General features: G+C 38.0%; 1 protein-coding gene across 4 annotated transcripts in view; it reads right to left on the reverse strand.

Moving 5' to 3' along the window:
- Positions 1-8,581: 8,581 nt before the first annotated feature.
- Positions 8,582-24,711, reverse strand: part of Erich6 (glutamate rich 6) — a 40,780-nt gene continuing 24,650 nt past the window's right edge. For all 4 annotated transcript variants that reach the window (XM_021253138.2, XM_021253123.2, XM_021253128.2 and 1 more), the window contains 4 exons: positions 20,995-21,080; positions 17,834-17,989; positions 12,455-12,683; positions 8,582-8,851 (listed from right to left, as the gene is read on the reverse strand). In XM_021253138.2, the coding sequence (XP_021108797.1) occupies positions 8,588-8,851; positions 12,455-12,683; positions 17,834-17,989; positions 20,995-21,080 (735 nt within the window). In that variant the 3' untranslated portion in view covers positions 8,582-8,587. The remainder of the gene's footprint in view (positions 8,852-12,454; positions 12,684-17,833; positions 17,990-20,994; positions 21,081-24,711) is intronic.

Here is a 24,711-nt window from a genome sequence, read left to right on the forward strand (position 1 = left end):
TCACTAAATTTCCCAGGCTGTCCTCAAACTTCTGACCTTCCTGCCTCGGCCTCTTTGTGTAGCTGAAATTACAGGCATGACCCACCATGCTTGGCTTCAGTCATTCCATTCTTTTTTTTTTTTTTTCTTTTTGGTACCGAGTATCAAACTCAGAACCTCCTGCTTTTGCAAGGTAGGCACGGTGCCACTGAGCTAAATCCCCGGCCCACTCATTCCATTCTAATGTCATCTTTTACTTCTTATTAATCCTTTCACCTAATTACCTAATTCCATCATGTATCTGTGTCTGTGTTACTCCTCAGAAGAGAGGTAAGTTTATTCCCTGGTCTGTTGAGAAGGACTGTATGGGCGGGGGTGTCTCTGTAATGATTACAGTGATTCCATTTCCTGGGCACAGTGTGATGAAGGCCGTGACTGCAATAAATTCACTAGTGGTCGTGTAACCCAGAAGAAGCCCCTCACCTCACCACAGCCTGACCATGAGGATGCTCTGATCTCCACTTCCCGCTTCCATAGCTCTGAGAAGTGTTTGTTCTGTGCCATAATCTATGGTAATTTGTTAGAGCAGCCCAAACTGGGTAAGATACTATACTCATGAGAAGTTGTTTGTTTTGTTTTGTTTGTATGTTTGTTTGTTTGTTTGTTTGTTGAGAGAGGATCTCACTGTGTTGTTCAGGCTGGCCTTGAACTCGCTGTGTAACTCAGGCTATCCTCAATTTCAAAGTGCTCCTCCTGCCTCAGCTGTCTGAATGCTAGGATTACAGGCATGCACCACCTCACCCAAAAGTAAGCTGATTTTTATCTTTTTCAATTTATAGCTGAAAGAACCAAGGCCCACAGAGGTTAAGTAGTTTGGCGAAGGACACACAGAGGGCGCTGAGCTGGCTGGTGAGAACTGGGACTTGCGCCCAGACAGTCTGAAGGGACAGTGTGTCCCCTTCAGTGTGGGTGCCCTCCACAAAGGGGAAGAACTTTCATGGTGTCAGAAGACCTGGCCTCACTTTCTGGTGCTGTGTCCTGCTTAGCCAGGAGACCTAAGAAATCACGTGTGTGTGTGTGTGTGTGTGTGTGTGTGTGTGTGTGTGTGTTGGTGCTGGGGATGGAACCAGGCCCTTGAGCATGCAAGCCAAGTGTCTACCATTGGGCTACACCCCCAGCCCACCATCTTTCCATCTTAGTCATTGTTGGAATTCCTCTTACACTCAAACTGTAAGCAGTAAATGAGTAGGAAGGAGAGTTGTTTTGTCCCATTTCCTGGCTCTTATTTTAAGCCAGGAAAAAAAAAATGACAATCACTTTTTATAATAGAGGATTTTCCAAAACATCATTGGAATTGGAAATTGTGTTATATTTTTCCATCTCTGTTGAATGCTATAGAGAATGAATTGTCAGTACTGAACTTGGAAATGTGTAGTATCCCTGACTGATTTTGGTACTGGGGGAAGAAGTCAGGTAGTGCAGACATGGGAAAATGGAAGTATACTATGTGTATGCATTCCAGATAATCTGAATTAGGGAAACTTGGGTAGAGAATTTCTAAGTTATTCACATGAAAGTCTGAATCTGGTCTCTATCTCTGGAGATTTTTTTTTTTTTTGAGACAAGGTCTCACTATGTAGTTCAGGCTGAACTTGAACACACTACGGAGTTTAAGCTGGTCTTGAACTTGCAGGAATCCTGCCTCAGTCTCCTGAGTGCTAGGATTACAGGCACCATGCCTGGCTCTGGAGAATTTTGTCAGGATAGAGCTAAAAAAAGATATGAATATATTTTGTATTAAAGGAAGTTCACTTGTTCTTTGGATAGGAGAAAAGAAATTTCTAAGTTCAACCTTGGTAGCTTGGTTCCCTACTTTCAAGAATTCAGCTGGGCATGGTGGCACCCAGCACTATTATCCCAGCACTTGGGAGGCTGAGGCAGGAGGATTACAGTAAATTTGAGGCCAGCCTTGGCTACATAGTGAGTTCAAGCCCAGCCTGAGCTCATAGTGCATAGTGAGATCCTGTCTCAAAAAGAAAAAAAAAATTCAGCAAAAACCTCTGCTGATGTAGAATGCCATCTAACATCCTTTGTATGCTTTTGGCTAGTTATGCAAAAAAAAAAGAAAGAAGAATAATTTTAGATATCAAGAACATAGAATAGATACTTAATGAAAGTCCATGAACTTACCACCTTGCTTAGGAAATAGTCAGAGCCCCCTCTCCTCTCAGATACTCCTCCACTGCTAAGTGCCAGCCCAAAACTTGACATGAGCACTCCAGTGGATTTCACTGTACTTTTCCTATGGAGGTTTATCTACCTGAGTGATCTGTGGGGACATTTTGCATGATTTACAACTTGATATAAATTGGTATTGAATGGTATTGAATGTATTTCTTTGCTTTTTTTCAAAGTGATATATATATATAGTGATATATAAAGTGTTTATATTGATGTAGGTAATTCTAGTTCATTCATTTTCCCTGCTGCATCCCAGAACAATTTTCCTCCTTGTTGATGGACATTTTGTTGTTGTTTTGCTTTTACAAACACAGGGCATGGGGGTGCATGCCTATAATCCCAGACTTGGGAGGCTGAGGCAGGAGGATCACCACAAGTTTGAGGCCAGCCTGGAATACACAATGAGTTCAAGCCCAGCCTGAACTACCTAACAAAACACTGTCTCAAAAAAAAAAAAAAAGTGCCTGGCATATGCTAAATTTGTATTGAATGAATGAAAGTACACATTGATGTCTTTTTTACAAGGCAAACACATTACTCTTGCCTATTACGTCTCCAACATTCACCATCCAGGCATATTGTTCAGCATTGATGCATAGATTGGTGTGAATGCAGAGATCTTTGATAGAACCCTAAACAGTGTCTCTATCCAGGGCTGTCTGTCTCCTGCGATGTCCCAAGATCTCATGTATCGGCTCTATCCATAGCTGAACCTTTCTCTTTGGATTAAAGCCAGGCTGTTTCCCTCCATCCTCAGTGCCTGGGTTGCCTGTGAGTTCATCCCTTTACTCTCCATCTTCTTGGAGGTCACTGTGGCCTCTGCTAGTGCTTGGTCAAGGATGAGGTTTTTGGCCTGTGTTGTCTCTGGCACTCTCTCGCTAACCAGGTGGTGTGAGCAGTTCCTCAGGGATTGAGCATATATTCATTTACTCATCATCTGGGCATTTGTGTCCTGGGGGTCATGTGAATAACCAGTGGCTCTTTCATTCAGTTAACATACTCAAGGGCTACATTGTTTCAGGGAGGAAATTCTATGATTATTCAGAAATTGCTCCTTTGATTTGTTTGCCTCCCTTACACCCTCTTCCCTCCACCCCCACCTGACATCTAGTTCCCTGGCTAGGACAAATGCTCTCTTTTTGGTTCTCCCTGTACCTCTTTCTCCCACTACACTTACCTCATTGTTTTGTTATAGTCTCTTTTTGTGTCTCTTTTGCCCTAAGGACAAGGAACTGTGATTTCTAGTTTTGTAACACTAGTACTTGGTACAAAATAGGCATTGAATAAATGTTTATTAAACAAATAAATACTTGAGTGGAGTGAACTCTAGAGACCTAGAATGAAAACTTGGTTTATTAATACACGCAGTTTAAATAAAGAGAGTGCCTGCCACATTTCTAATAGAGCTATCAATGGCAGCTCAACTCCAGAGAAAATCAGGTTTTCTATAAACAGACTGAAGTGGATACTAAGCTTTGAGATGAGTTGATTTTAGTTTGTTCTCAATCCACAAGTTTATTAGTTGATTAGCCTATTACCAGATACTGAAGATAGCAGTAGATACACCCAGAATTTTGCTCTATGTCTGTGTATGGGCCTGATAGGAGATTTCACTTCATCTGTTCATTCATTATTTCATTCAAAATTTGGCAGTTGCTAATATGCTCTCACTGAACAAGACAGCAAGAAGCGAAGTATTTTTCTGGTGTATAGTCCCTCTGCTTAATAGTTAAACGTATTGTGAAAATAACATGATTGGGCATCATCTCTGAAGATTTGGACAGATGTTTACTGTCATTTTTACTTCCCAGTGTAGGTCCTGTAGTGCATGTATGTAAAAAAGAGGATGCAAATAGAAAGATGTTCCTCCCTAGACTTCTCTGCGCATTGTCTAATGCTGGGCTGTACCATAAGGCTGTACAGACTCTTTAATGGTTCTCTCACCTGCCTGTGGACACACACAGTCTTTTTATCACCTCTCTTTGATTTGCTAGTTTGGCTCTGTACTTACCTGTTCTCTGTGTTGCTAATAACACAATACTGCAGACTGGTTAAATTATAAACAAAAGAGGTTTATTATGGCTCATTGTTCTGGTCTAAAGTCAAGGGGCCACATTTAGTGATGGCAGAGTCTCAAGGCAGGGAGTGAGAGAGTATGTGTATCTGTGGTTTCTCCTTTTTTTTTTTTTTGGTACCGGGGATTGAACTCCTGTCCTTGCGCTTGCGCAGCAGGTGGCAAAACCACTGAGCTAAATCCCCAGCTAGTTTCTCCTCTTCTGTAAAGCCACCACTGTCCAACCTTGGGGGTTCCATGCTAATGACATCATCTGATCCTTATCACCTCCCAAAGGCTCACTTCAAAACACCACTGTCAAATTAAGTTTCCACCTTCTTACTACCTCACAATGAAGATGACACTGCAACAGGACTATCAGAGGGGACAAACCACATTCAAGCCATAGTAGGCTTAAATCAAGGTATCTCTGATTCCTAAATTTCACTCTGTGTTATAGGGGAAAAATTGGCTCTATGAAAATGTGTAATTTAAGGATGCTTTCATCATTTGATGGTTATATTTTCATTACAGATTATTGTCTTGCAATTTTAGTAAAGATATTAGTCCTTGTAGGACATATTCTCAAAACAATCTTACCCTTCATTTTGTATATTTTCTTAATATATATTCACCAATTTAAAAATTGTTTTATTTTTATTAGACCATAAGCAAAAAAAAATATATATAATATTTACTGTCTTGAAGGGAAATAAAACAATAGAATAACCAGGATAAAATTACTTGGTTTGAAGTAAAATCTGCTTTTTGTTGCTGTGTTTTGTTTTGGAGACTGGGTCTCGATACACAGTTCAGGCTGGTTTTGAACTCACTATGTAGCCCAGGCTGGACTCAAACTCACTGTGATACTCCTGCCTCAGCCTCCCAAGTGCTGGGATTACTGGTGTGCACTACCACACCTGGCTGCCTTTTTTTTTTTTTATGACCCTGAGATTGAACACAGGCCCTCAAACATGCTAATCAAGTGCTCTACCACCTAGCTACATCCTTGCCTTTTGTTGCCCTGAATTAAAAAAATTATTAAAATGTAACATTTGCTTCTAAATATATAAATGGTGTTCCAAATGTTATTAATTTTATTTAAATCTATCTTCAAAACAGTTTAGACTCTTAACAGCCTTTGCTTTGTTGATTATTTTATATAAATTGATACTAAATTAATTAGTGAAAGTAGAAATCCCAAAAATTTCATAAGATACTTTATTTCCAGTTTGCTAACAATTAATATGCCTTTAATTTGGTTGGCCTATTTTGTAGCTGTGCACTAGATTAATTTTCTATGGGTGCCTTTTGGGAGTACAAATTCAGTTTACTTCCTGTCTTTGAAAATTCTTATTGGCAATGACTGATTCCTCTGCTTGAAACTAAAAACAACACAACACCTATACACAAACACAAACATGGGAAAAGAACTGGACAGAAATAGAGCACAAAGAAAGCTATTTCTATGTGACAGGTTTATGAGTGCTTTTAAAAACTCTGTATGTTCCTATAATCTCCAAATCTTCTACAAGGAGTTGGCAATAGTTTTGTTAGCAAGACAAGCTACCAACAAAGTATAGTCTAAATTACTTTTCTTTGCATATTCTATGATATTTGTACAGGTGAATACTCTGGAAGTGTTTCTTACATCTTAATCCCTACATGGCTTTGCCAAACACACTTTGCTGCCATGTTTACCTGAAGCAAAAAGTCTTAATTTCTTTACCCGCCAGTTACATTGAAATGCATTTCTATTTTCTCAAAAGATGATCATTTTGTCTGTCCAAAAAAGTGTCAATTAAATATAACATGTATAAATAAAATAATAATTCATATTCCTGAGATCAGGAATGAAAAAAGACAGTGGTTCATACTACTTCTTTAAGCTTTAAGTACATCAGTAATTTAACATTTACATCAGGAATAATCTATATACTTTTTCCTCAATTAATGTAGTATCACCATATGGCAATTTTATAGCTAGAAGAGTTTACATTTGTTGGAGAGGATTTTGTTACAAATTGAGATTACTTAAAACAGACATATGGAAAAACAGATATTGATATGGAAAATTTAAAACATATCAAATCCACTTTTGATATAAGTAGATGCTCAGAATAAGATTCATTATTATCATCTTTAATAAAAGCCCTTGAATAAATATAACTGCTTTGAAATATGATACCAATAGTGTAGATATGTAGATCCTCGATTTACGATGGGGTTATATCGAAGTCAAACCCATCAGAAGTTGAAACTATTTTAAGTCAACAATGCATTTAATACACATAACCTACCAAACACAAGAGCCTAGCTTAAATATACTCAGGACCATTTGTAAACCTGTAGTTGGGTGAAATCTAACACAGAGCCTATTTTATAATAAAATGTTGAACAGCTCACATGTACACACAGATCGGCTTTTGTAGACACAATAAAATATGAAAACACAAAACACAATACCCTGAAATGCTGGCAACCCAGTCCACTGTAAACACAGCTGTTGACGTTGGTGCTTAGGAGGCCGACTCAGCAGCTGCAGTTCACTGGCCGCTTCCCGGCACTTCCAGAGTATTGTACTGCTTATTGCTAGCCCAGGAAAAAGAAATCAAAATTCAAACTTCAAAGTGCAGTGTCTACTGAATGTTTATTGCTTTTGTACCACTGCAAACCTGAAAAATCATTAAGTTGAACTAATGTAATTTGAGTGCCATCCATATTTTCCCTTTATGGAACATTTTTATTTTTAATAAAATTTTAAAGAAGCACCATCTATCCTTTATCACATATGACAAATTATAATTTATTAAAATAAAGATAACTCAAAATAACTTTCTGGCATTAAATGAGAAGCAACTTGGTAAAAGATGTTATCCCATTATTCTGCTAATCTCAATTAAGACCTTATTCAGAGACCTCATTCAGATCTAATTCAAAACCTTATTATGGGCAGCACCCTAAAAGTAGCTTTTAATGATGTAAAAAACACAAATTTCAGTTAGGGTTTTGTTGTGATGTGTTATTTTTTTAGAGCTCTACTGATATATACTATGTCAATCAATTTAATATATCTGTTTCACTCGATGGAAACTGAAAGTTCTTTCAACAATGAGAAGGAAAAAGCTAAGATCAAAAAAAGACATTTAGCATTAATTAAGATATGAATTCAAAAGCTTCTTTTTCACAAAGATAGAAATGGGGATTAGCAAGAGTGGAAATTTTAAAAAAAGAAATAAAACTATCCGCAGTGTTAACAAAGTTCCTACAAAGCAGGATAACTAGAGGCATGAGGGGACGGGTGAGGAGGTGGTTGATGGATTAACAGCAAGAACCAGTCCCTTTTCTCCTAGCAGTATTGCCCCTAGAATAAATATTCCATGCTTCCACTTAGTGTTTTCCCTTCCATTTAGCTCTGTTAGGAAAATATTTAGTATTTTTATGAATGGTGGGCAGGTTTAATCCCTGTGGTTACATATTAGTGCCAAGCTTGGAATTTAGGCGTGTCCCCTGAAACTGCATCCTTTCCTCTCTCAAAGAACAGAGAACTAAGTCCCAGGAAGTTTAGGAGCTGCAGGGCTCAGGTACACCTCTGTGTCTTTAGCACCCTCCCCCCAAATCTCAGCTCTGCTCTCTGTTCTAGATCAACCTGATTGAGTGGATTCAGCAATATCCCTCCTCCCTTCCATAACACAGGAAATGGGGAAATACATAATTTTCTGCAACTTTGCCAGATGCTTCTCATGTGATTCCCCAGTGAGAGGTACATGTCGGAAGTCTGCAAAGTAGGTGAGGAGGAGGAGCCCTTGTTCCTCCTTGGCAGGAGGAGGAGGAGGAGAGCATTTGGGCATGTGGTGGTTTCTCGCATTTCCTGCACTATGGTGATGGATGCTGCGCCAACTTCCAGAAGATTTCCTGCCAGTCTTCATGTGGGTGTTGTGGTGGCAAAGATCATCAGTGGTGAGTGACTCTGTGGCTTCCTGAGCTTGCTTCACTCTGACTCTCCTGAAAGTCAGCAGGGGCTTTTACGTGCCCAGCCCTTCCGGGGGACTGGTCAGCAACTAGTCCCTCTCTGCTCTCTGTTCTCCAACAGACACCAACACTTTGCTTTTTCCAACCAAGAAGGTAAGCCAGTAATGATTCAGGATGTCTTCTAAATTTATAAAGCAGCAGATTTCTTGGTCTTTCCCTGTCATTTGGAACACTAAAACAAAAAAGCACAAAAAACAAAACACAAAAAAATGCCTTCTGATCCCCCCCACCAACACACACAGAAAAACCAACCCTTAGCAAATGGAAGCATCATCATTCTTTTTAAATGTTTTCATTTACTATATTGATAATTGTTGTAAGTTTATCTTCCTTTATACCAGAATTCTGACAGAGGGCAATTAGTTTTAGAGAAAGTGAAGAAAGGTAGGACGGCTGCTTTAATTTTTCCCAAATCTTGCTTGAGGGAAAATTCATGCATCCTTCTAGCTTATGAAACAGCCGTCGAATCTTTATTAAACTGGCCATCAGCAGAAGGTCCTCTCCACTCAGGTACCAAAGGACTGGGACTTCCTCAGGGTGGGGTAGCTTTACAGGAAAGAGAAAGGACAAGGAAGCTCAGACTCAACGTGGGGAGGTAGTATATGTACATAACATACCTGGATTCTTTTTACTTCCCCTTCCTCTTCCCTCCTTCCATCTTGTGGTGCCCTGTCCATTTGCAAAAGATCTATCTCTTTATGTCCTATTGTTTATCTTTTAGTTTGCTCTTTAAATCATTTATACTTTGGGTTTCTCATAGAAGTGAAACTATGCAATATTTAAGCTTGTGTGTCTGATTTATTTCACTTAACATTATTGTCTCAAGGTGCATCTCCTACAAATGACTCAAATTTATCCTTCTTTATTGTGGAGTAGTTCTCTACAATGTATAAATAGCACATTTTCATTATCCATCTTTTTTTTTTTGTACCGGAGATCGAACTCAGGTCCTTGCGCTTGCAAGGCAGAACCACTGAGCTAAATCCCTGGCCCTATCTATCTTTTTTTTTTTTTTTTTTGCTTAAATTCTTTTTTCGGTGCATTTTAGGTATACAATACATTTACATTTATCATTGGGTGCTTGCACCTGTACATGATGTATCTTGGTTCTTATTTTTTTCCCCATTACCTGTGTGCCCTTCACACCCCCCTTCCCTATTTACATAGATTTCATTTCCATTTTTTTCTTTTCTCATAATTTTTCCTATCCATCTTTTTTTTTTTTTTTTTGGTACCAGGGATTGAACTCGGGTCCTTGCGCTTCCGCAGCAGGCGTCGCAACCACTGAGCTAAATCCCTGGCCCTATCCATCTTTTTAAAAAAGAGACATGAGAAGGATTTATTAGAGCTAGATAGATGTCACACTCAAGAGCAGAGTGAGGTGCCCAGGGAAAGGAGGCACATTACAAGCCAGAATAGGGCTCATTTAAAGGTTATCTTCAAGACAGGCAATCTGGGATGTCTATTCTCACTGTCTACCAGGTTACCATGCAAGCCATCTATATGCTTCTAAAGTGGAGATATACTTGCTGTCTCCAATGCAGCTCTTTTCTGCTCCCTACCCCCAGACTTGGGTCCATTCTTCTTCTTTTTTTTAGTTTTATTGGTACATTTTAGGTATACAATATAATGACATTCATCATTGGGAATTTGCACCTTTACATGATATATCTTGGTTCTTATTTTTCCCCATTCCCCTGCCCTCTCTTCAACCCCTCTGTCCCTCCTATTTACAAAGACTTTGTTTCCATTTTTTCATTTTCTCATATTAATTCCATTCCCTTCTTTCCTTTCCCCTACCCCTCCCACTTCCCCTTCCCCTTTGCCCCTTTTCTTACTATTTCACACTATCTATTTTACCTTTTAGGTTCTTATTTACACTTTCAGTTTCCTATTTATTTTACTTAAGAGTATTTCCTCCATGTGCATCCATTTAGCTATAAATGTCTCTAATTTCTCATTCTTCATGGATGAGTAGTATTCCATTTTATAGAAAAACCACATTTTCTTTGTCCAAGTTGATTTTTTTTGGTACCAGGGATTGAACTCAGACCTTGTTCTTGCGAGGCAAGCAGAACCACTGAGCTAAATCCCCAGCCCTGGGTCCTTTATTCTTAAGGGGATACAGCAGGCTGACTGTCCATCTTCAGTAACTGCTTCAGGCTGAGAAGGGACATTAATCTCATCTAGCCAGGGACTGAAAGCTTCATCCTGACTGATCAAACCAAAGTCCAGATTTCTCCAGTCTCCATGTCTCTTTTTAGGTCTCTTTGTGGTCACCAGGATAAATGTCACTGGGCCAGGTCTAAGGGTCCCTGAGATTAAAATAAGGAACTTAACCCACCCTTTTAAAATAAGTTTGCAGGTTTGCTGACTCCTATCTCAGAAAAAGAATTTTCAGGATGCATCAGTAAAAGAGACATGAGAAGGATTTATTAGAGGTAGATATAGGACACACTCAAGAGCAGAGTGCAGGTGCTCATAGAAATGAGGCACCTCCATTCATCTTTTTCGGGAGGCGGTACTGGGGACCGAACTTGGGACCCTGCACTTGCAAGGCAGGCGGTGGAACCACTGAGCTAAGTCCTTGGCCCCATCTATTCATCTTTTTAGAGACATATAGGCTGCTTCTGAGAATTAGCTTTTATGAACTGTGTTGCTATAAACATGGATATGTATGTATCACTGTAATACGTTTTTGACTCTTTGATGATGAATACTAATAAAAAATTTTTTAAATGTGAGGAGGGAGGGGAAAAGGGAAACAGGGAGGGAGAGAAAGAGAAAATATATGTATTTACCATGGATGTAATGTACCAAAAGGAGATTATACTGTAAATTTCTAACCTAGAAAGAAGGTTGAATCTTGTCTGGAGCCAAAACAGCTGATGAAAGTAGCTAGACTGACTGAAAGTAGCTAGAACAGTGCTTAGCACATTGTAGACCCTCACTTTGTGTTGTCTGAATCTGCCATCTCCCTTTTGTTTGCTGTCCATGGGCTATTCTGCCTGAGCTGAATATTGAGGTCATATTTCCATATACTTAAAAATACAGGTTTAGGGCTGGGGATTTAGCTCAGTGGTGCCGCCACCTGCCTTACAAGTACAAGGTCCTGAGTTCGATCCCTGGTACCAAAACAAAAACAAAGAAAAACAGATTTCTAGAAGTTGAAGACACCCTTGAAGTTTGCATGAACTTCTTCCTTAAAAATGGATTAAACAAAGGTCCTCAGAGTTGAAGGGAACTTATTTAAAGTCACTCTATATGTTATATAGGTATATAGAAACACATAAATCTCAATACATATCTGTCTCTAAATCTATATCTAGTTACTGTTTCCTGAGTATTCAGTGTCAAGTATCATATTTAGTACTTTGCTCTCATTGAATGTTTGAAACAATTGTGAGGTTGGAATTATTATCCTGTTTTGTGGATGAGAAACTAGTTCAAATTCACTTCCTTAGCTGAGATAGTGGCAGAGCTTAGGTGTGGAACTAGAGACTGTAACTTGAAGCCTCTGTCCTTAGCCATTGTGCATTATTGCCGGTCACTGAATGTACAGAGCTGTGCCCTTAGCCAGGCACTAGGGATCACAGAGTCAGGAAGGCGGGAAGAAGGGTGTCTCCCACCCTCCAGGAAGAAAGGCAGCCTGACTCAGTAAGCACAAGGACTGGAGAAAACTGGCGGAAAATTCAGACTGACATGGTTGTCGCTGACTAGGTAAATGTCAAATTCTGGGAGACGTCTCCGAGGAGGGGCAGCTTAGGCGTGGGTTTGAACCTGATTAAAACCCATGTCACTTAGCCTGGCCCAGAGCTTTTCTGCCATAGCAGGGAAAATATGGGAAAGCAGGGAAAATGTGAACATAATACAAATCTTAAAACCTCCAAAGCAACACTATCCAGTCACAAAGTAAACACTCCTGTGGCATTTGGATCCAAGTCTGAACTAAAAGGAGTTTCAGGAGAAAAGAAACAGTAAGCCTGCTTTGATTTGATATGAAACTTTCACTGCATTTTTCATTGAGTTCCAAAATTCTTAGTGGACTGTAGATTGTGCATGTGCATAATATATTAGTAAAAACATTAACAAAAGTTATTTTAATGTTACTAATTTAAATGCTTTAAAGTATATTAATAATGCGCCTACCTTCACTTTGGATCCAACACTGATTGTTGCCTGTTGGCCCATTGCTAGAAAAGTGATGGAAATCTTGTCTTGCTCTAAGATGCGAATCCCAATATTATGGTTCAAAGCTAAGAAGATAGGTTTAAATGAAACAAGTGGTGAAGAAGTGACGGAACTTGACCAATTCCAAGCTCTTACTCTGTTGCCAGCTTGATCTGAATATTGACCTCCCAAGATGTTGATGTAGACCCTGGAAGGAAATTAAAAATTATAAACTGTAACACTATAATTCAATGCTGGAATTGGCCCTGTCATTTGCTAACCAAAGGCAGTAATAGTTCATGCTAGTCAATAGTATATGAGTGATGGAAACCTTAGGTGATCTTAGGCATACTAACACTAGGATGGAGTTCTATACTAATTTGAAGTACTGGGTCCAATTTGACACCATACTGATAAACCAAAGTGGGTCCACAGAGTGGCTGGGATGATAAAGAGGGAGTAGGGGTGGTTTCATTTGGGAAAGAGGGGATGGATACAGGAGAGGAAGCTATTCCTGAAAGAGGGGAGGCTACTGGTTAGATTTTCACTAGGCCACAATGTAGATCAGTGGAAATAAATGCTGGGGAAGTCCAAATTGATCACAGTATGAGAAAGCTGCTTTCTAACAGTGCCCACTGACTGTGATCCAGGTGTCCTCCATGGAGATGGCTCATGAGGGCTGGATGTGGCAGAAGAGGCCTGGGAAAGAGCTCTGTACCACAGTGGCAGTGGGACATCACCATCTAGGCCTCTCCAATCTCAGCACTGCCAGCGGCCCATATTTACCACATTACATACAGATTTAGCCATACACACTCTTAAGATCTGGTGGCATTAATCACCATGTCATTCGACCCCATCATCTCCTTCCATACTCTTACCTTATTCCAACTGGGATCATCATCCCCACCTTGAGGAGAGTTCTGAATACTTAGAAAGTAGGCTTAATTTGACAATAAATTATTATTTTTTAAAAAACTACTATGAATTGCCTGAGAGAAGATAACTAATATCTCACTTCCCCAGTACTGATTAGTGTACTTAGTACTTAGATTAGTAATCTAAGCAAAAGCATAAATGAAAAACTGAGGTGATTATCCTGTTGGATTTGGAAACAAGAAGATTTGTTTTTATCTTGAAATGTAGTAAAAATAACTAATATTTGGCTAACATTATCTGGATAAATCTGTCCCTTATTTATTTAATAAGCACTCTTTGAGTCCCAACCATGTATAGACAGACTGCTATAGAATGGCAAAGATTCAGGATATCCTTTCAAGGATCTCAAGTCCAGCAGGAGAGAAATGGACATGCTATACAAGACAGAGAGAAGTGGCTATGGGAATATTAAGGGCAAGTCAGAGTGCCCAGCAGCTCAGTTCGTGAGTCAGTGGCTCCATTAAACCAGCTGGTCTCTACTCTAGAAACTAATTAATATGGCTGATAATGATTATAGCACTCCACAAAATGTAACATAAAATTACTATTGAATCCTGAAAGGTAAATGGAAAATTTCCAATATACATGATGGTAATGGATTGATTACTGCTTTGGATTAAAAACAAATAGCTCATTGGATGAGATAAAAGGGAAATGCCATTACAGCTTGCTGCTTTGCTGTTTTGCTTCCTCCTGCCGGCTTGGCCATGAACTGTTTCTTCTCTGTAATGCCCTTTTCCTATGCCACCATGCCATGAAGCCAGAAGACTATGGACTGAAACCTCTACAAACTGTCATCCAAGGGAAAGATAAAGAAACTCAAACTCAAACTGCATTACTGCAGTGATGTCAATTTGCAAGAAAAGACTAGAATGCAGCAGCATGCAGCTTTCAGGAAGATGGGTGTCAGAAATGACTTACAGCAGATGGCAGCCAGAAGCCCACCCAGACACCAGCGGCTCAGCAGCACACCCCCCAGCCAGGAGCCCACCCAGGCAATAGTGCATGAGTGCAAGCCCCCAGCCAGTGCCTCGCCCAGACACCAGCAACTTCGGTGTGCACAGCCCAGCTGAAGGCCTCCCTGAAAAGCAGCTGCACAGGTGCACAAGCCCCAGTCCGAGGAAACAACCCAGAGAAGAGATCCAGAAGGCCATTGTTCTGAACCCTGGTATTGGCACAGTGGTGAGAAGCATAGAGAAGGCCTCTCTGAGGCTTGTTGAGAATTGAAGACCACTGGGTGAGCAGTGTCACCAAAACAAAGGTGCAGCAGACTGCAGCAGTTGAAGTGAGAAGACATCTAAACAAGTCTCAAAACCAGACTTCAAGATCACCAAAGGCAACCCCAAGGGCAAGGAGATAACAATCTGAAACTCAACCACCTGGAATCCCTCATCTGGCAACAAAAGAAGATCTGGAAAAAATAAAATCAGACATAATTTCTGAGATAACAGAGATTGAGTCCACAGTGAAAGACAAGATTAATAACTCTAGAGAAGACACAGATAAAAAAATAAAGGCACTCAGGAACATGATGGAATCCCACAACAAGAAACAAATGGAATCTATAGAACAGATGCAAACAGATTTCCAGGAGATTAAAAACTCCATTGACATACTATACTAAATGGTCAAAAACTGAAATCCTTCACACTAAAATAATGAACGAAACAAGATGCCACTATCACCACTCCTGTTCAATATAGTTTTGGAAACATTAATCATACCAATGACACAAGAGAAAGAAATAAAAGGAAAAAGATAGGAAATGAAGAACTCAAATTGTCATTATCTACAGATGACTTGATATTCTATATAAAAGACCCCAAGAACTCCACCAAAAGTATTCTAGACTTAATAAACAAATTTAGTAGACTAGCTGGATACAAGGTCACCACACAAAAATCAATAGCTTTCCTCTACACAAACAACAGAATCACTGAAAGAGGAACTGAAGAAACAATTCCCTTCACAATGACATCCAAAAAAAAAGAAAAAATAAAAGAAAGAAATACTTAGGAATTAACCTAATGAAAGAAATCAAAGACCTTTACTCTGAAAACTAGACCACTCAGAAAAAAGAGATTGAAAAGGATATCAGAAAATGGAAAGACATCCCTTGCTCTTGGGCAGGAAGAACCAATATAGTGAAAACGGCCATACTCCCAAAACTGCTATATAGATTCAGTGCCATCCCAATTGAAATTCCAGCAGCATACTACACAGACCTTGAGAAAACAATCCAAAAATTATTTTGGAACAAGAACTAGAATAGCAAAAGCAACAAAGGCAAGGAAGGGCTATCACAATCCCCAACTTGAAACTATACTAAAAAGCTACTGTGATAAAAAGAGCATGGTACTGGCAAAGAAACAGACCTGATGACCAGTGGAACAGATTAAAAGATGCAGAACCAACTCTAGACAAACTCAGGCACCCCATCTTTGACATAGGACCCAAAAGCCCTTGCTGGAGGAAAGATAGCCTCTTTAATCAATGGTGCTGGAAAAATTGGGTTTCAACTTGCCAAAGATTAAAACTAGACCTATATCTCTCACAGTGCATGAAAGTAAAATCAAAATGGAACAAAGATCTAAATATTAAAACTGGAAGAATATTAAAAGCTTGAAGAGAGGTTAGATAGAACTCTTGAAGACATTGGTGTAGGAAAATATTTCATGAACAAAACTTCAGTTGCACGTGAATTAGCACAAAGAATCAACAAGTGAGATCTCTTCTTATTAAAAAGCTTCAACACAGCAAGAGAAACCACCAATAGCATGAAGAGACCACCCACAATGTGGGAAAAAACTTTTTATCAGACACAGGTCTCCTATCTAGAATATATAAAGAACTTAAAAAAAAATCAAACCTGCCAAATTTGAAGACCCAGTCCAAAACTGGGCATCTGAAATGAACAGACATTTCTCAGATAAAGAAGAAACATTAATAAACATAAGAAAAAATGTTCAACATCACTGCTCATGTAAGAGATGCAAATGAAAACAACATTGAGATTCCACATCACTCCAGAAAGAATGGCTGTTGTCAAGAAATCAACCAATAACAAAAGATGGCAGGGCTGTGGGGAAAAAGGAACCCATCTCCACTGTTGGTGGGAGTGTAGACTGGTGCAACCACTGTGGAAATCAACATGGAGATACCTCAAAAAACTAGAATTACAGGTCTAATGTGACCCAGCTATTCCCCTGGTGGCTTTCTTCACAAAAGAAGTAAAAGAATCATACCACAGCAATATATGTGCACCCATGTTTATAATGGCACAGTTTGTAATAGCTAAAACTTGGGACCAGCCCAATTGCTCATCAACTGGAGACTGGATGAAGAAAATGTGTTTTTTTTTCATAAATGGAGTACTACTCAGCCAGAAAGAATGAGAAACTAGAGACATTTAGAGCTAAATGGATACACATTGAGGCAACACTCTTAAGTGAAATAAATAGGACACACATGTGTAAATACTAAATAGTTTCTCTGGTGTGAGAAACTAAGAGTGTAAATAAGGATCAAAATGTATAACAGATAATGTGAAATAGGAAGAAAAGGTCCAAAGGGGAAGGAAAAGTGTGAGGGGTAGCAGCAGGGGAAAGGAAAGAAGGGACAGCAATAAATATGAGAAAAGGAAAAAATGGAAACAAAGTCTTTGTAAATAGGGAGGGGTGAAGGGGTTGAAGGGAGGGCAGGGGAATGGGGAAAAAATAAGAACTAAAATATATCATTTAAAGGTACAAATTCCCAATGATGAATGTCATTGTATTGTACACCCGAAATGTACTAATAAACTTAATGAATTTTTTTAAAAAAACAAAAAAACAAAAAAAACCAAATAGCTCACTGTGTCTCAATTTTCTCAAGTACTGACAGTGCCCAAACTTTACCAATTATCGGCAGAGGTTCCTGAGATTGTCATATCTATAAATAATTTAAAAATATAGAATATTTATTTATGAAAGCAATTATATTTAAATTTAAAACCCAAATTTTACTTTGTCAGGCTATATGAAAAATATAAAGCCATGCAGTATATATATATTAGTAGATCAAAATGGGATTCAGATCTCTCTCCTTCCTTTCTTCCTTCTTACTTTTCTTCCTTCTTTCCTTTCCTTCCTTCCTTCTTTCCTTTCCTTCCTCCTTCACTCCTTCCTTCCTCTCTTCTTCCCTTCTTCCTTCCCTCTCTCCCTTCTTTCCTTTGATTTTTTTGAGGTAAGATCTTGCTACGTAGTCTGGGCCTTGAACTTGATACACAGCTCAGTCTGGCCTTGAACTCTCAATTCTCTAGCATTTAGAGGTCCAGGGTTCCATCCCCAGCATCACAAAACCAAAAAAGAAAAGAAATGAAAAGCCCACAAGACCAACCAAAAAACCAATAATGGCAACAGAAGGAACTTAGAAGCCTACCAAACATTTCCATTGGGATGGTAGCAGGAAATTTTGCCGGAGGAATCCAGAACTGCCAGGATGGCAGGGTTAGTGGATGTATCTTCCTGGACTATACAAATGAAACCGTTCTTCTGGTTGGGCACTCGGATGATGGCTAGATTTCCAGATGGATAGCTTAGATCAGATAAGGTCATGTGAGTTGTTCTAATGGTCCTTGACTATTCTGAGAATAAATTTAATTCATGAGAGCTCACTTAAATTATAAAGAATTCTGAACATGGGGGTTACTGTTAATACAAAAGGACTCTAATTTTCATGTTACTCAACGTATATTTATGAGATGTAAAAATCCTCAGTAAGGTAATACCAAAATAATCTAGCAAGGGGCCGGGGATTTAGCTCAGTGGTTTTGCTGCCTGCTGTGCAAGCACAAGGACCTGAGTTCGATCCACGTGTACCAAAAAAAAAGCAATATATAAAAAGGATTACGGACTATGATAAAGTGGGTGGGGTTCATCCCAGGAATACAATGTTGGTTTAATATTGGAAAATTAATCCTTGTAGTCTACCACACTAATAGAATAAAGAGCAAAAAACCACGATTATCTCAATTAGCGTAAAGTATTTCACATATTTCAACACCTTTTCTTTTCTTTTTTTTTTTTTTTTTGGTACCAGGGATCAAACTCGGGTCCTTGTGCTTGTGCAGCAGGTGGTGAAACCAATGAGCTGAATCCCTGGCCCTCAACACCTTTTCATAGTAAGAAATCTTAACAGCTTTCAAACATAAGGGTAACGTGTTATTGATGTTATTTTATACTAAAATAGGAATTTAAATGTATTTTTAGAGATAATAGAAAGAACCTAGTAGTTCTAGTCATTGTAATTGTTATTCTAAAGTGCTATGTTTGCTCTTAATTTTTAATTTTTTTTTTTTTTTTTTTTGGTAATGGGGTTGGAACTTGGGACCTTGTGCTCTCGAGGCAGGCGCTGGAACCACTGAGCTAAATCCCCAGCCCTCTTAATTTTAAATTTTCCTTGTAAAACTTTTTACTATTGTCTGCTAGCATTCTGTGAAAGTGTGACTTCTAAAAGACAACCTGAGCAGTATGTTAAGGTGGTAGGCCAAGCCAGGCAGGCACCTGCCTATAATCCCAGCACTTGGGAGGCTGAGGTAGGAATTTTGCCATGAGTTTGAGGCCAGCCTGGACTACATAGCTAGATCCTGTCTCCAATAAATTGAAAAAAAAAGATGGTAGTCCATCATTTACAAGACATAAAATATAACACTGACTCCTAAACTAATGCTGACCAAGATAAAAGAGGTAGCTGTTTTCTAGACATGTTTTATAGTTCAAAGTGCCCTGTATTCAGATAAGATTATAATAGTTAAAGTCTGCTGTTCTCACATCAAGACTGGTACAACTGACCTTCTGGCTGTTCAACAACCAAGGCTTATGGACCAAAGGTAAGGAAAATAACTGGACTAAGAAAACAGCCAATATTTTGGACTTAGCCCTCCAAGATAAGCCAAGACTCAAGGCATGATAAGACCCCTCTAAAAGAATCCTACAACTTTGCTAAGCCACCCAACCTCCCAAGCAAGGAGATTGTTGGACAGCAGAGGACAATAGCCAACCAGTGTGCACTGTGCTAAAACGAAGGTTACAAAAGAGAGAAATGTCCCCCAAGTTTCCAAGGGAAATCATAGAAGACCCCATAGCATCTACAAGACCTCATAGCTAAAACTATACTTAATATTAGAATAATAAGTGCTTTCCCCCTAAGCTCAAACACTGAACAAAGATGTCTGCTCTCACTACTTCTATTCAATATTGTACTGAAAGTTCTGTCCGTGCAAAGTTGGTGAAAGAAAAGGAAATGAATGGTATCCAGATTGGAAAGGGAAGCAAAACTGTGTTTGCAGATGAAATGCTCTTGTATATGAAAAAGCAGCTTAAAGAATCTACAAAACAAAATGATTTAAACTGATAAATGAGTTCAGCAGGATTGTAGGCTATAAAAATCAATATAAAAATAAGTTTTATTTCTATGCAGTAGCAGTGAACATTCTGAAAATGAAATTAAGAAAGCCACTGCATTTACAGTAGCATTAAAAATATTCTGAGGGTAGTTCACTGTTATTACTGGATCCATATCTGGGGTGATCAGAAGTCCAGAGATAAAGTAAATGAAAGATTGACTCTGAATCATTTTGAAATTCAGCCACAGCCTTCAAGAGAGTTAAGAAGAATTAATGTCAGGGCATAAATTATAACTAATAATAAAATTTCAGTAAGTTGTTTAAAATTTATTGATCTAATTAAAACAAACTCTACATTTTTCCTCACAGAGCCACAGGAAGTAAAACTTGATTATGCTTCTTCTTGTTATGAAAGTCATTTTTCTGGCTTATTGAGGTTTGACTGAACATTTAAGAAACTATGATTATAAATGATTATTTTCTATAAAGGGAAGCTCTTAGTTCATAAAAAATCCCTCTTCAGGTTAAAAAAATATTTCTAGAGATATTATGTGGCCTTTATGTTGGAATATCAATTGTCTTGGCTATCAGGCAGAATTCCAAATGATCAATGACTTTGTGGTCCATTAAATGGATATTGAATTTTGCTATTAAAAATAACATGCTGCTCATTGGATGTGGAAACTGGTACATATTTTGGAGGGAAATCTATCAAAACATTAAAACATCCAAATTTCTTATCTCTAGGCATTTTGTTCAAGGAAATAAGCAATAAGTACACAACAGACTATGAACAAAGTTTTCTTAGCTGCTGTGTATAAAACCAAAAATTGTGATACCACCTTTGTTTAGTAATAGAAAGTAGGTTAAATAAATTATAGTATGTCCATACAATGAAATACTGTATGGCTATAGGACTGGCGCTTATATATTCATAACATTATTATTCTAGTTGCATTATATAAAAGCCAGTTATAAAATATAATGATTAAAGAATTGATTTTAAAGAACTATGTATATGCTTATAAGCAGAAAAAAGAAAGATTTATTTTAAAATATACCCAGTTTTTCTTTGAGTGGTAGAATTTTAGGGGTAATATTTGTCTCTATTTTTCTGTTTTTACTCTCATCTCTCTTTCTTTTTCTTTCTGAGCAAATAAAACCAATAAAAAGAGCTTGTTGAAAGAAAGGATACAATATTTGTGTTGTCCCATCTGGAAATGAAGTCAGAAACTTGATTCCATTTTTGTAATGCTTCTCAAAGAGCTCATTCCTCACAATCTATGTTCCAGAGAAAAGAACAGAACATTTAACATTATTTTTTTCAGACAAAAAATATTAACTATATTAGAAAAGCCAACAATGGACATCAATTGGCTGTGAGATAGTGACATGAAAATTTCCTTAGTCTAAATGTTTGGCCCTGCTTAAACAAGGGATGTTTTTAGTAATCATTTAGAGATTTTTCCTAACCCTTGCAGTATAACCTTTTTTTTCCTTTGGAGATAGGGTCTTGCAATTTGTTAAATTGGCCAAGCTGGGTTTAAACTTTGGATCTTCCCATGTCAGCCTGCCAGAGTGATGGAATTATTGGCATATACCACCATGACCAGCCTCAGTGATATAACTTGATAAAACTTTTCTGATGGAATTTTGACATTATATATCTATTGATGTTACATATCTGCTTGAAATTTTTATTTTTTACTTTATACATACATTACTATAAAAACAAAAAGACAAAAACTATTCCCAGTGCATTGGCAGCATTCTACATCCTGATTGTAGTGGTGATCACATTAACTCTGTCAAAATTCTTAGAACCAAACACTTAAAATGGTGAATGTTACTATATATAAATTTTACTTCAGTAAAGGGATGACTTTCAAAGAGAGAAAAATACTCCAGTATAAGCTACAGTAGCTAGTGTCTCTTCAAGATTCCTCTTGAAGTTCCTTTGAGCACAACACTAGTGGAGTGTGGGATGGTGAAGAAAGACATGCAGGAAGATGCTCCTTAATGTATCTCCAAATTCAACTATTTTATATGTTAAGTTCAATGTGGGATTGAATTTGTACCCTACAATATTTTGTCGTGAACTGAACATTCAATTTAATTCAATGAATTCCTAATCTTGAATTGTACTAAAGTGGATATAGAAATTCCTAGGGTTAAACAATAAAACAATCTAAGATTTCACATAAATATTGCCCTTTTTTGGAAATGTGTTGTCCCATAATTTAAAAATTATGAGATCTGGAATATGTCCATCAAGAGCTAAAGCATGCTGCTTCACTGATGAGTAATCATAAAGCAAACACCTACATAACTGGGTGGTGACATATGGAACAGTGGGGAGACATGGGGGAGATATGGAACAATGCTGATGCTCTTGAAGCCCTCACCCTAAATATCCATCCAATATCAATACTCTTCCTTTCAACTGCTAGTCTCATTTCATAGTAATTCCTTTGCTTTTGTTGATACTATTATCATTTCTTTTCTTTTTTGGGGGGGGGACTGGGAATCGAACTCAGGACCTTGTGCTTGTGAGGCAGGTGCACTACCACTGAGCTAAATCCCCAGCCCTATCATTTCTAAACAGTATAATTTTTGTCTTTTATAAATCTTACATAAGTAGGATCATACATTGTATATTTTTAATGTCTTACTTCTTTCTTCAATATTGCAAAATTTATACCCATCCCAGTTAGTATCTGATAGTATTAGTGTTTTCATGATATGTTTTTTATTTATTAATTTAAAATTTATACTTTTGCAGTATTTTTAATTTTTGTGTAATTATATCTATTATACATAGGACATAGTTGGATTTTTTTTCTTTTAAAAAATTCATTTCCATAGTCTTTGTCTATTAACTGCTCATTCATTTATTTTACTTTATATAATTACTGGAAATCCTTGATACTTTCTACTTGTCCCTTTATTATTTTTTCCTTCATGCTTTCTTGTCATTTGGATGTATTTTTAAAAAATTCTATTTTTTGGGAGGCCTGGGATTTAGCTCAGTGGTTCCACTGCCTGGCTCTCAAGCTAATCATTGGCAAGCTAATCAATGGCAAAAGAAACCACAAGAACTTTGTAAACAAATGGAAATTAAGTAACACCCTCCTGAATAACCAATGGGTCACAGATTAAAGAAGAAATTAGACAGTTTCTATAATTAAAAGATAATGCCAAAACAACACACCAGAATTTGTGGGACACAATGAAAGCAGTCCAATGAGGGAAATTTATAGTGGTTAAAAAACAGAAAAACAAAGTGAGCCCAAATAGACAAATGAACCAAGAGCTTCTGGAAAAAGAAGAGCAAGTCAAGCACAAAACCCATACAAGGGAGGAAATTATAAATATAACAGGAATTAATGCAATGGAGATTAAGAAAACAATACAAAGAATCAATGAATCCAAGAGTTGGTTCTTTGAAAGATTAAATAAAAATGAAAAACCCTTAGCAAACCTTATCAAAAAAAGGAAAGAAAACACTCAAATCCAGAGTGAAATCACAACAGATCTTGCAGAAATCCAGAAAATCATCGATACTTACTTTGAAAACCTATATTCTTTTTGGGGGCGGGTACCGGGGATCGAACTCAGATCCTTCTGCTTGACAGGCAGGCAGCGGAACCACTGAGCTAAATCCCCGGCCCCAAGAATGAAGACCTATATTCTAATAAAATGGAAAACACAGAAGAAATGGACAGATTCCTAGATACATATGAATTACCAAAGCTGAATCAAGAAGACATCAAAATCCTAAATAAACCAATATCAGTCAATGAAATTGAAGATGTAATTAAAAACGTACCAAAAAACTAAAAAGCTACTGTGATAAAAACAGCATGGCACTGGCAAAGAAACAGACTTGAGGACCAGTGGAACAGATTAGAAGATGCAGAAACAACACCAGACACACTCAGCCATCTCATCTTCGACAAAGGAGCCAAACACCCTCACTGGAGGAAAGATAGCCTCTTTAATAAATGGTGCTGGAAAAATTGGGCTTCAACTTGCCAAAGATTAAAACTAGACCTATATCTCTCACCATGCACTAAACTAAAATTAAAATGGATTAAAGATCTAAATATTAAAATAGAAACTCTGAACCAGTTGGAACAGAGGTTAGGTAGAACCCTTGAAGACATCGGTGTAGGAAAAGATTTTATGAACAAAACCTCAGTTGCCCGGGAACTAGCACAAACAATCAACAAATGGGATCTCTTCTTATTGAAAAGCTTCTGCACAGCAAGAGAAACCACCAGCAGTGTGAAGAGACAACCCACAATCTGGGAAAAAAATCTTCACCTGCTCTTCCTCAGACAAAGGTCTACTATCTCGAATCTATAAAGAACTTAAAAAGATCAGACCTCCCAAATTTAAAGACCCAATCCAAAAATGGGCATCTGAAATGAACAGACATTTCTCAGACAAAGAAGTAGAAATAGCAAATAAATACATGAAAAAATGTTCAACATCACTGGTCATTCGAGAGATGCAAATGAAAACAACGCTGAGATTCCACTTCACTCCAGAAAGAATGGCTGCTATCATGAAATCAACCAATAACCAATGCTGGCAGGGCTGTGGGGAAAGAGGAACCCTGGTCCACTGCTGGTGGGAGTGTAGACTGGTGCACGCACTGTGGAAATCAGTATGGAGATACCTCAAAGAACTAGGACTGGAAGTCCCATTTGACCTAGCTATTCCACTGCTGGGGATCTTCCCCAAAGAATTAAAAGAATCATACCACAGTGATATATGTGCACCCATGTTCATAGTAGTGCAGTTTGTAACAGCTAAAACTTGGAAACAGCCCAAATGCCCATCAACTGGAGACTGGATAAAGAAAATGTGTTTTTTTTTATAAAATGGAGTACTACTCAGCCATAAA

The sequence above is a fragment of the Heterocephalus glaber genome, unplaced genomic scaffold (assembly GCF_053883595.1).
Source record: "Heterocephalus glaber isolate CG9 unplaced genomic scaffold, H.glaber_assembly_v1.0 deba00001504, whole genome shotgun sequence".
NCBI classification, from domain to species: domain Eukaryota; kingdom Metazoa; phylum Chordata; class Mammalia; order Rodentia; family Bathyergidae; genus Heterocephalus; species Heterocephalus glaber.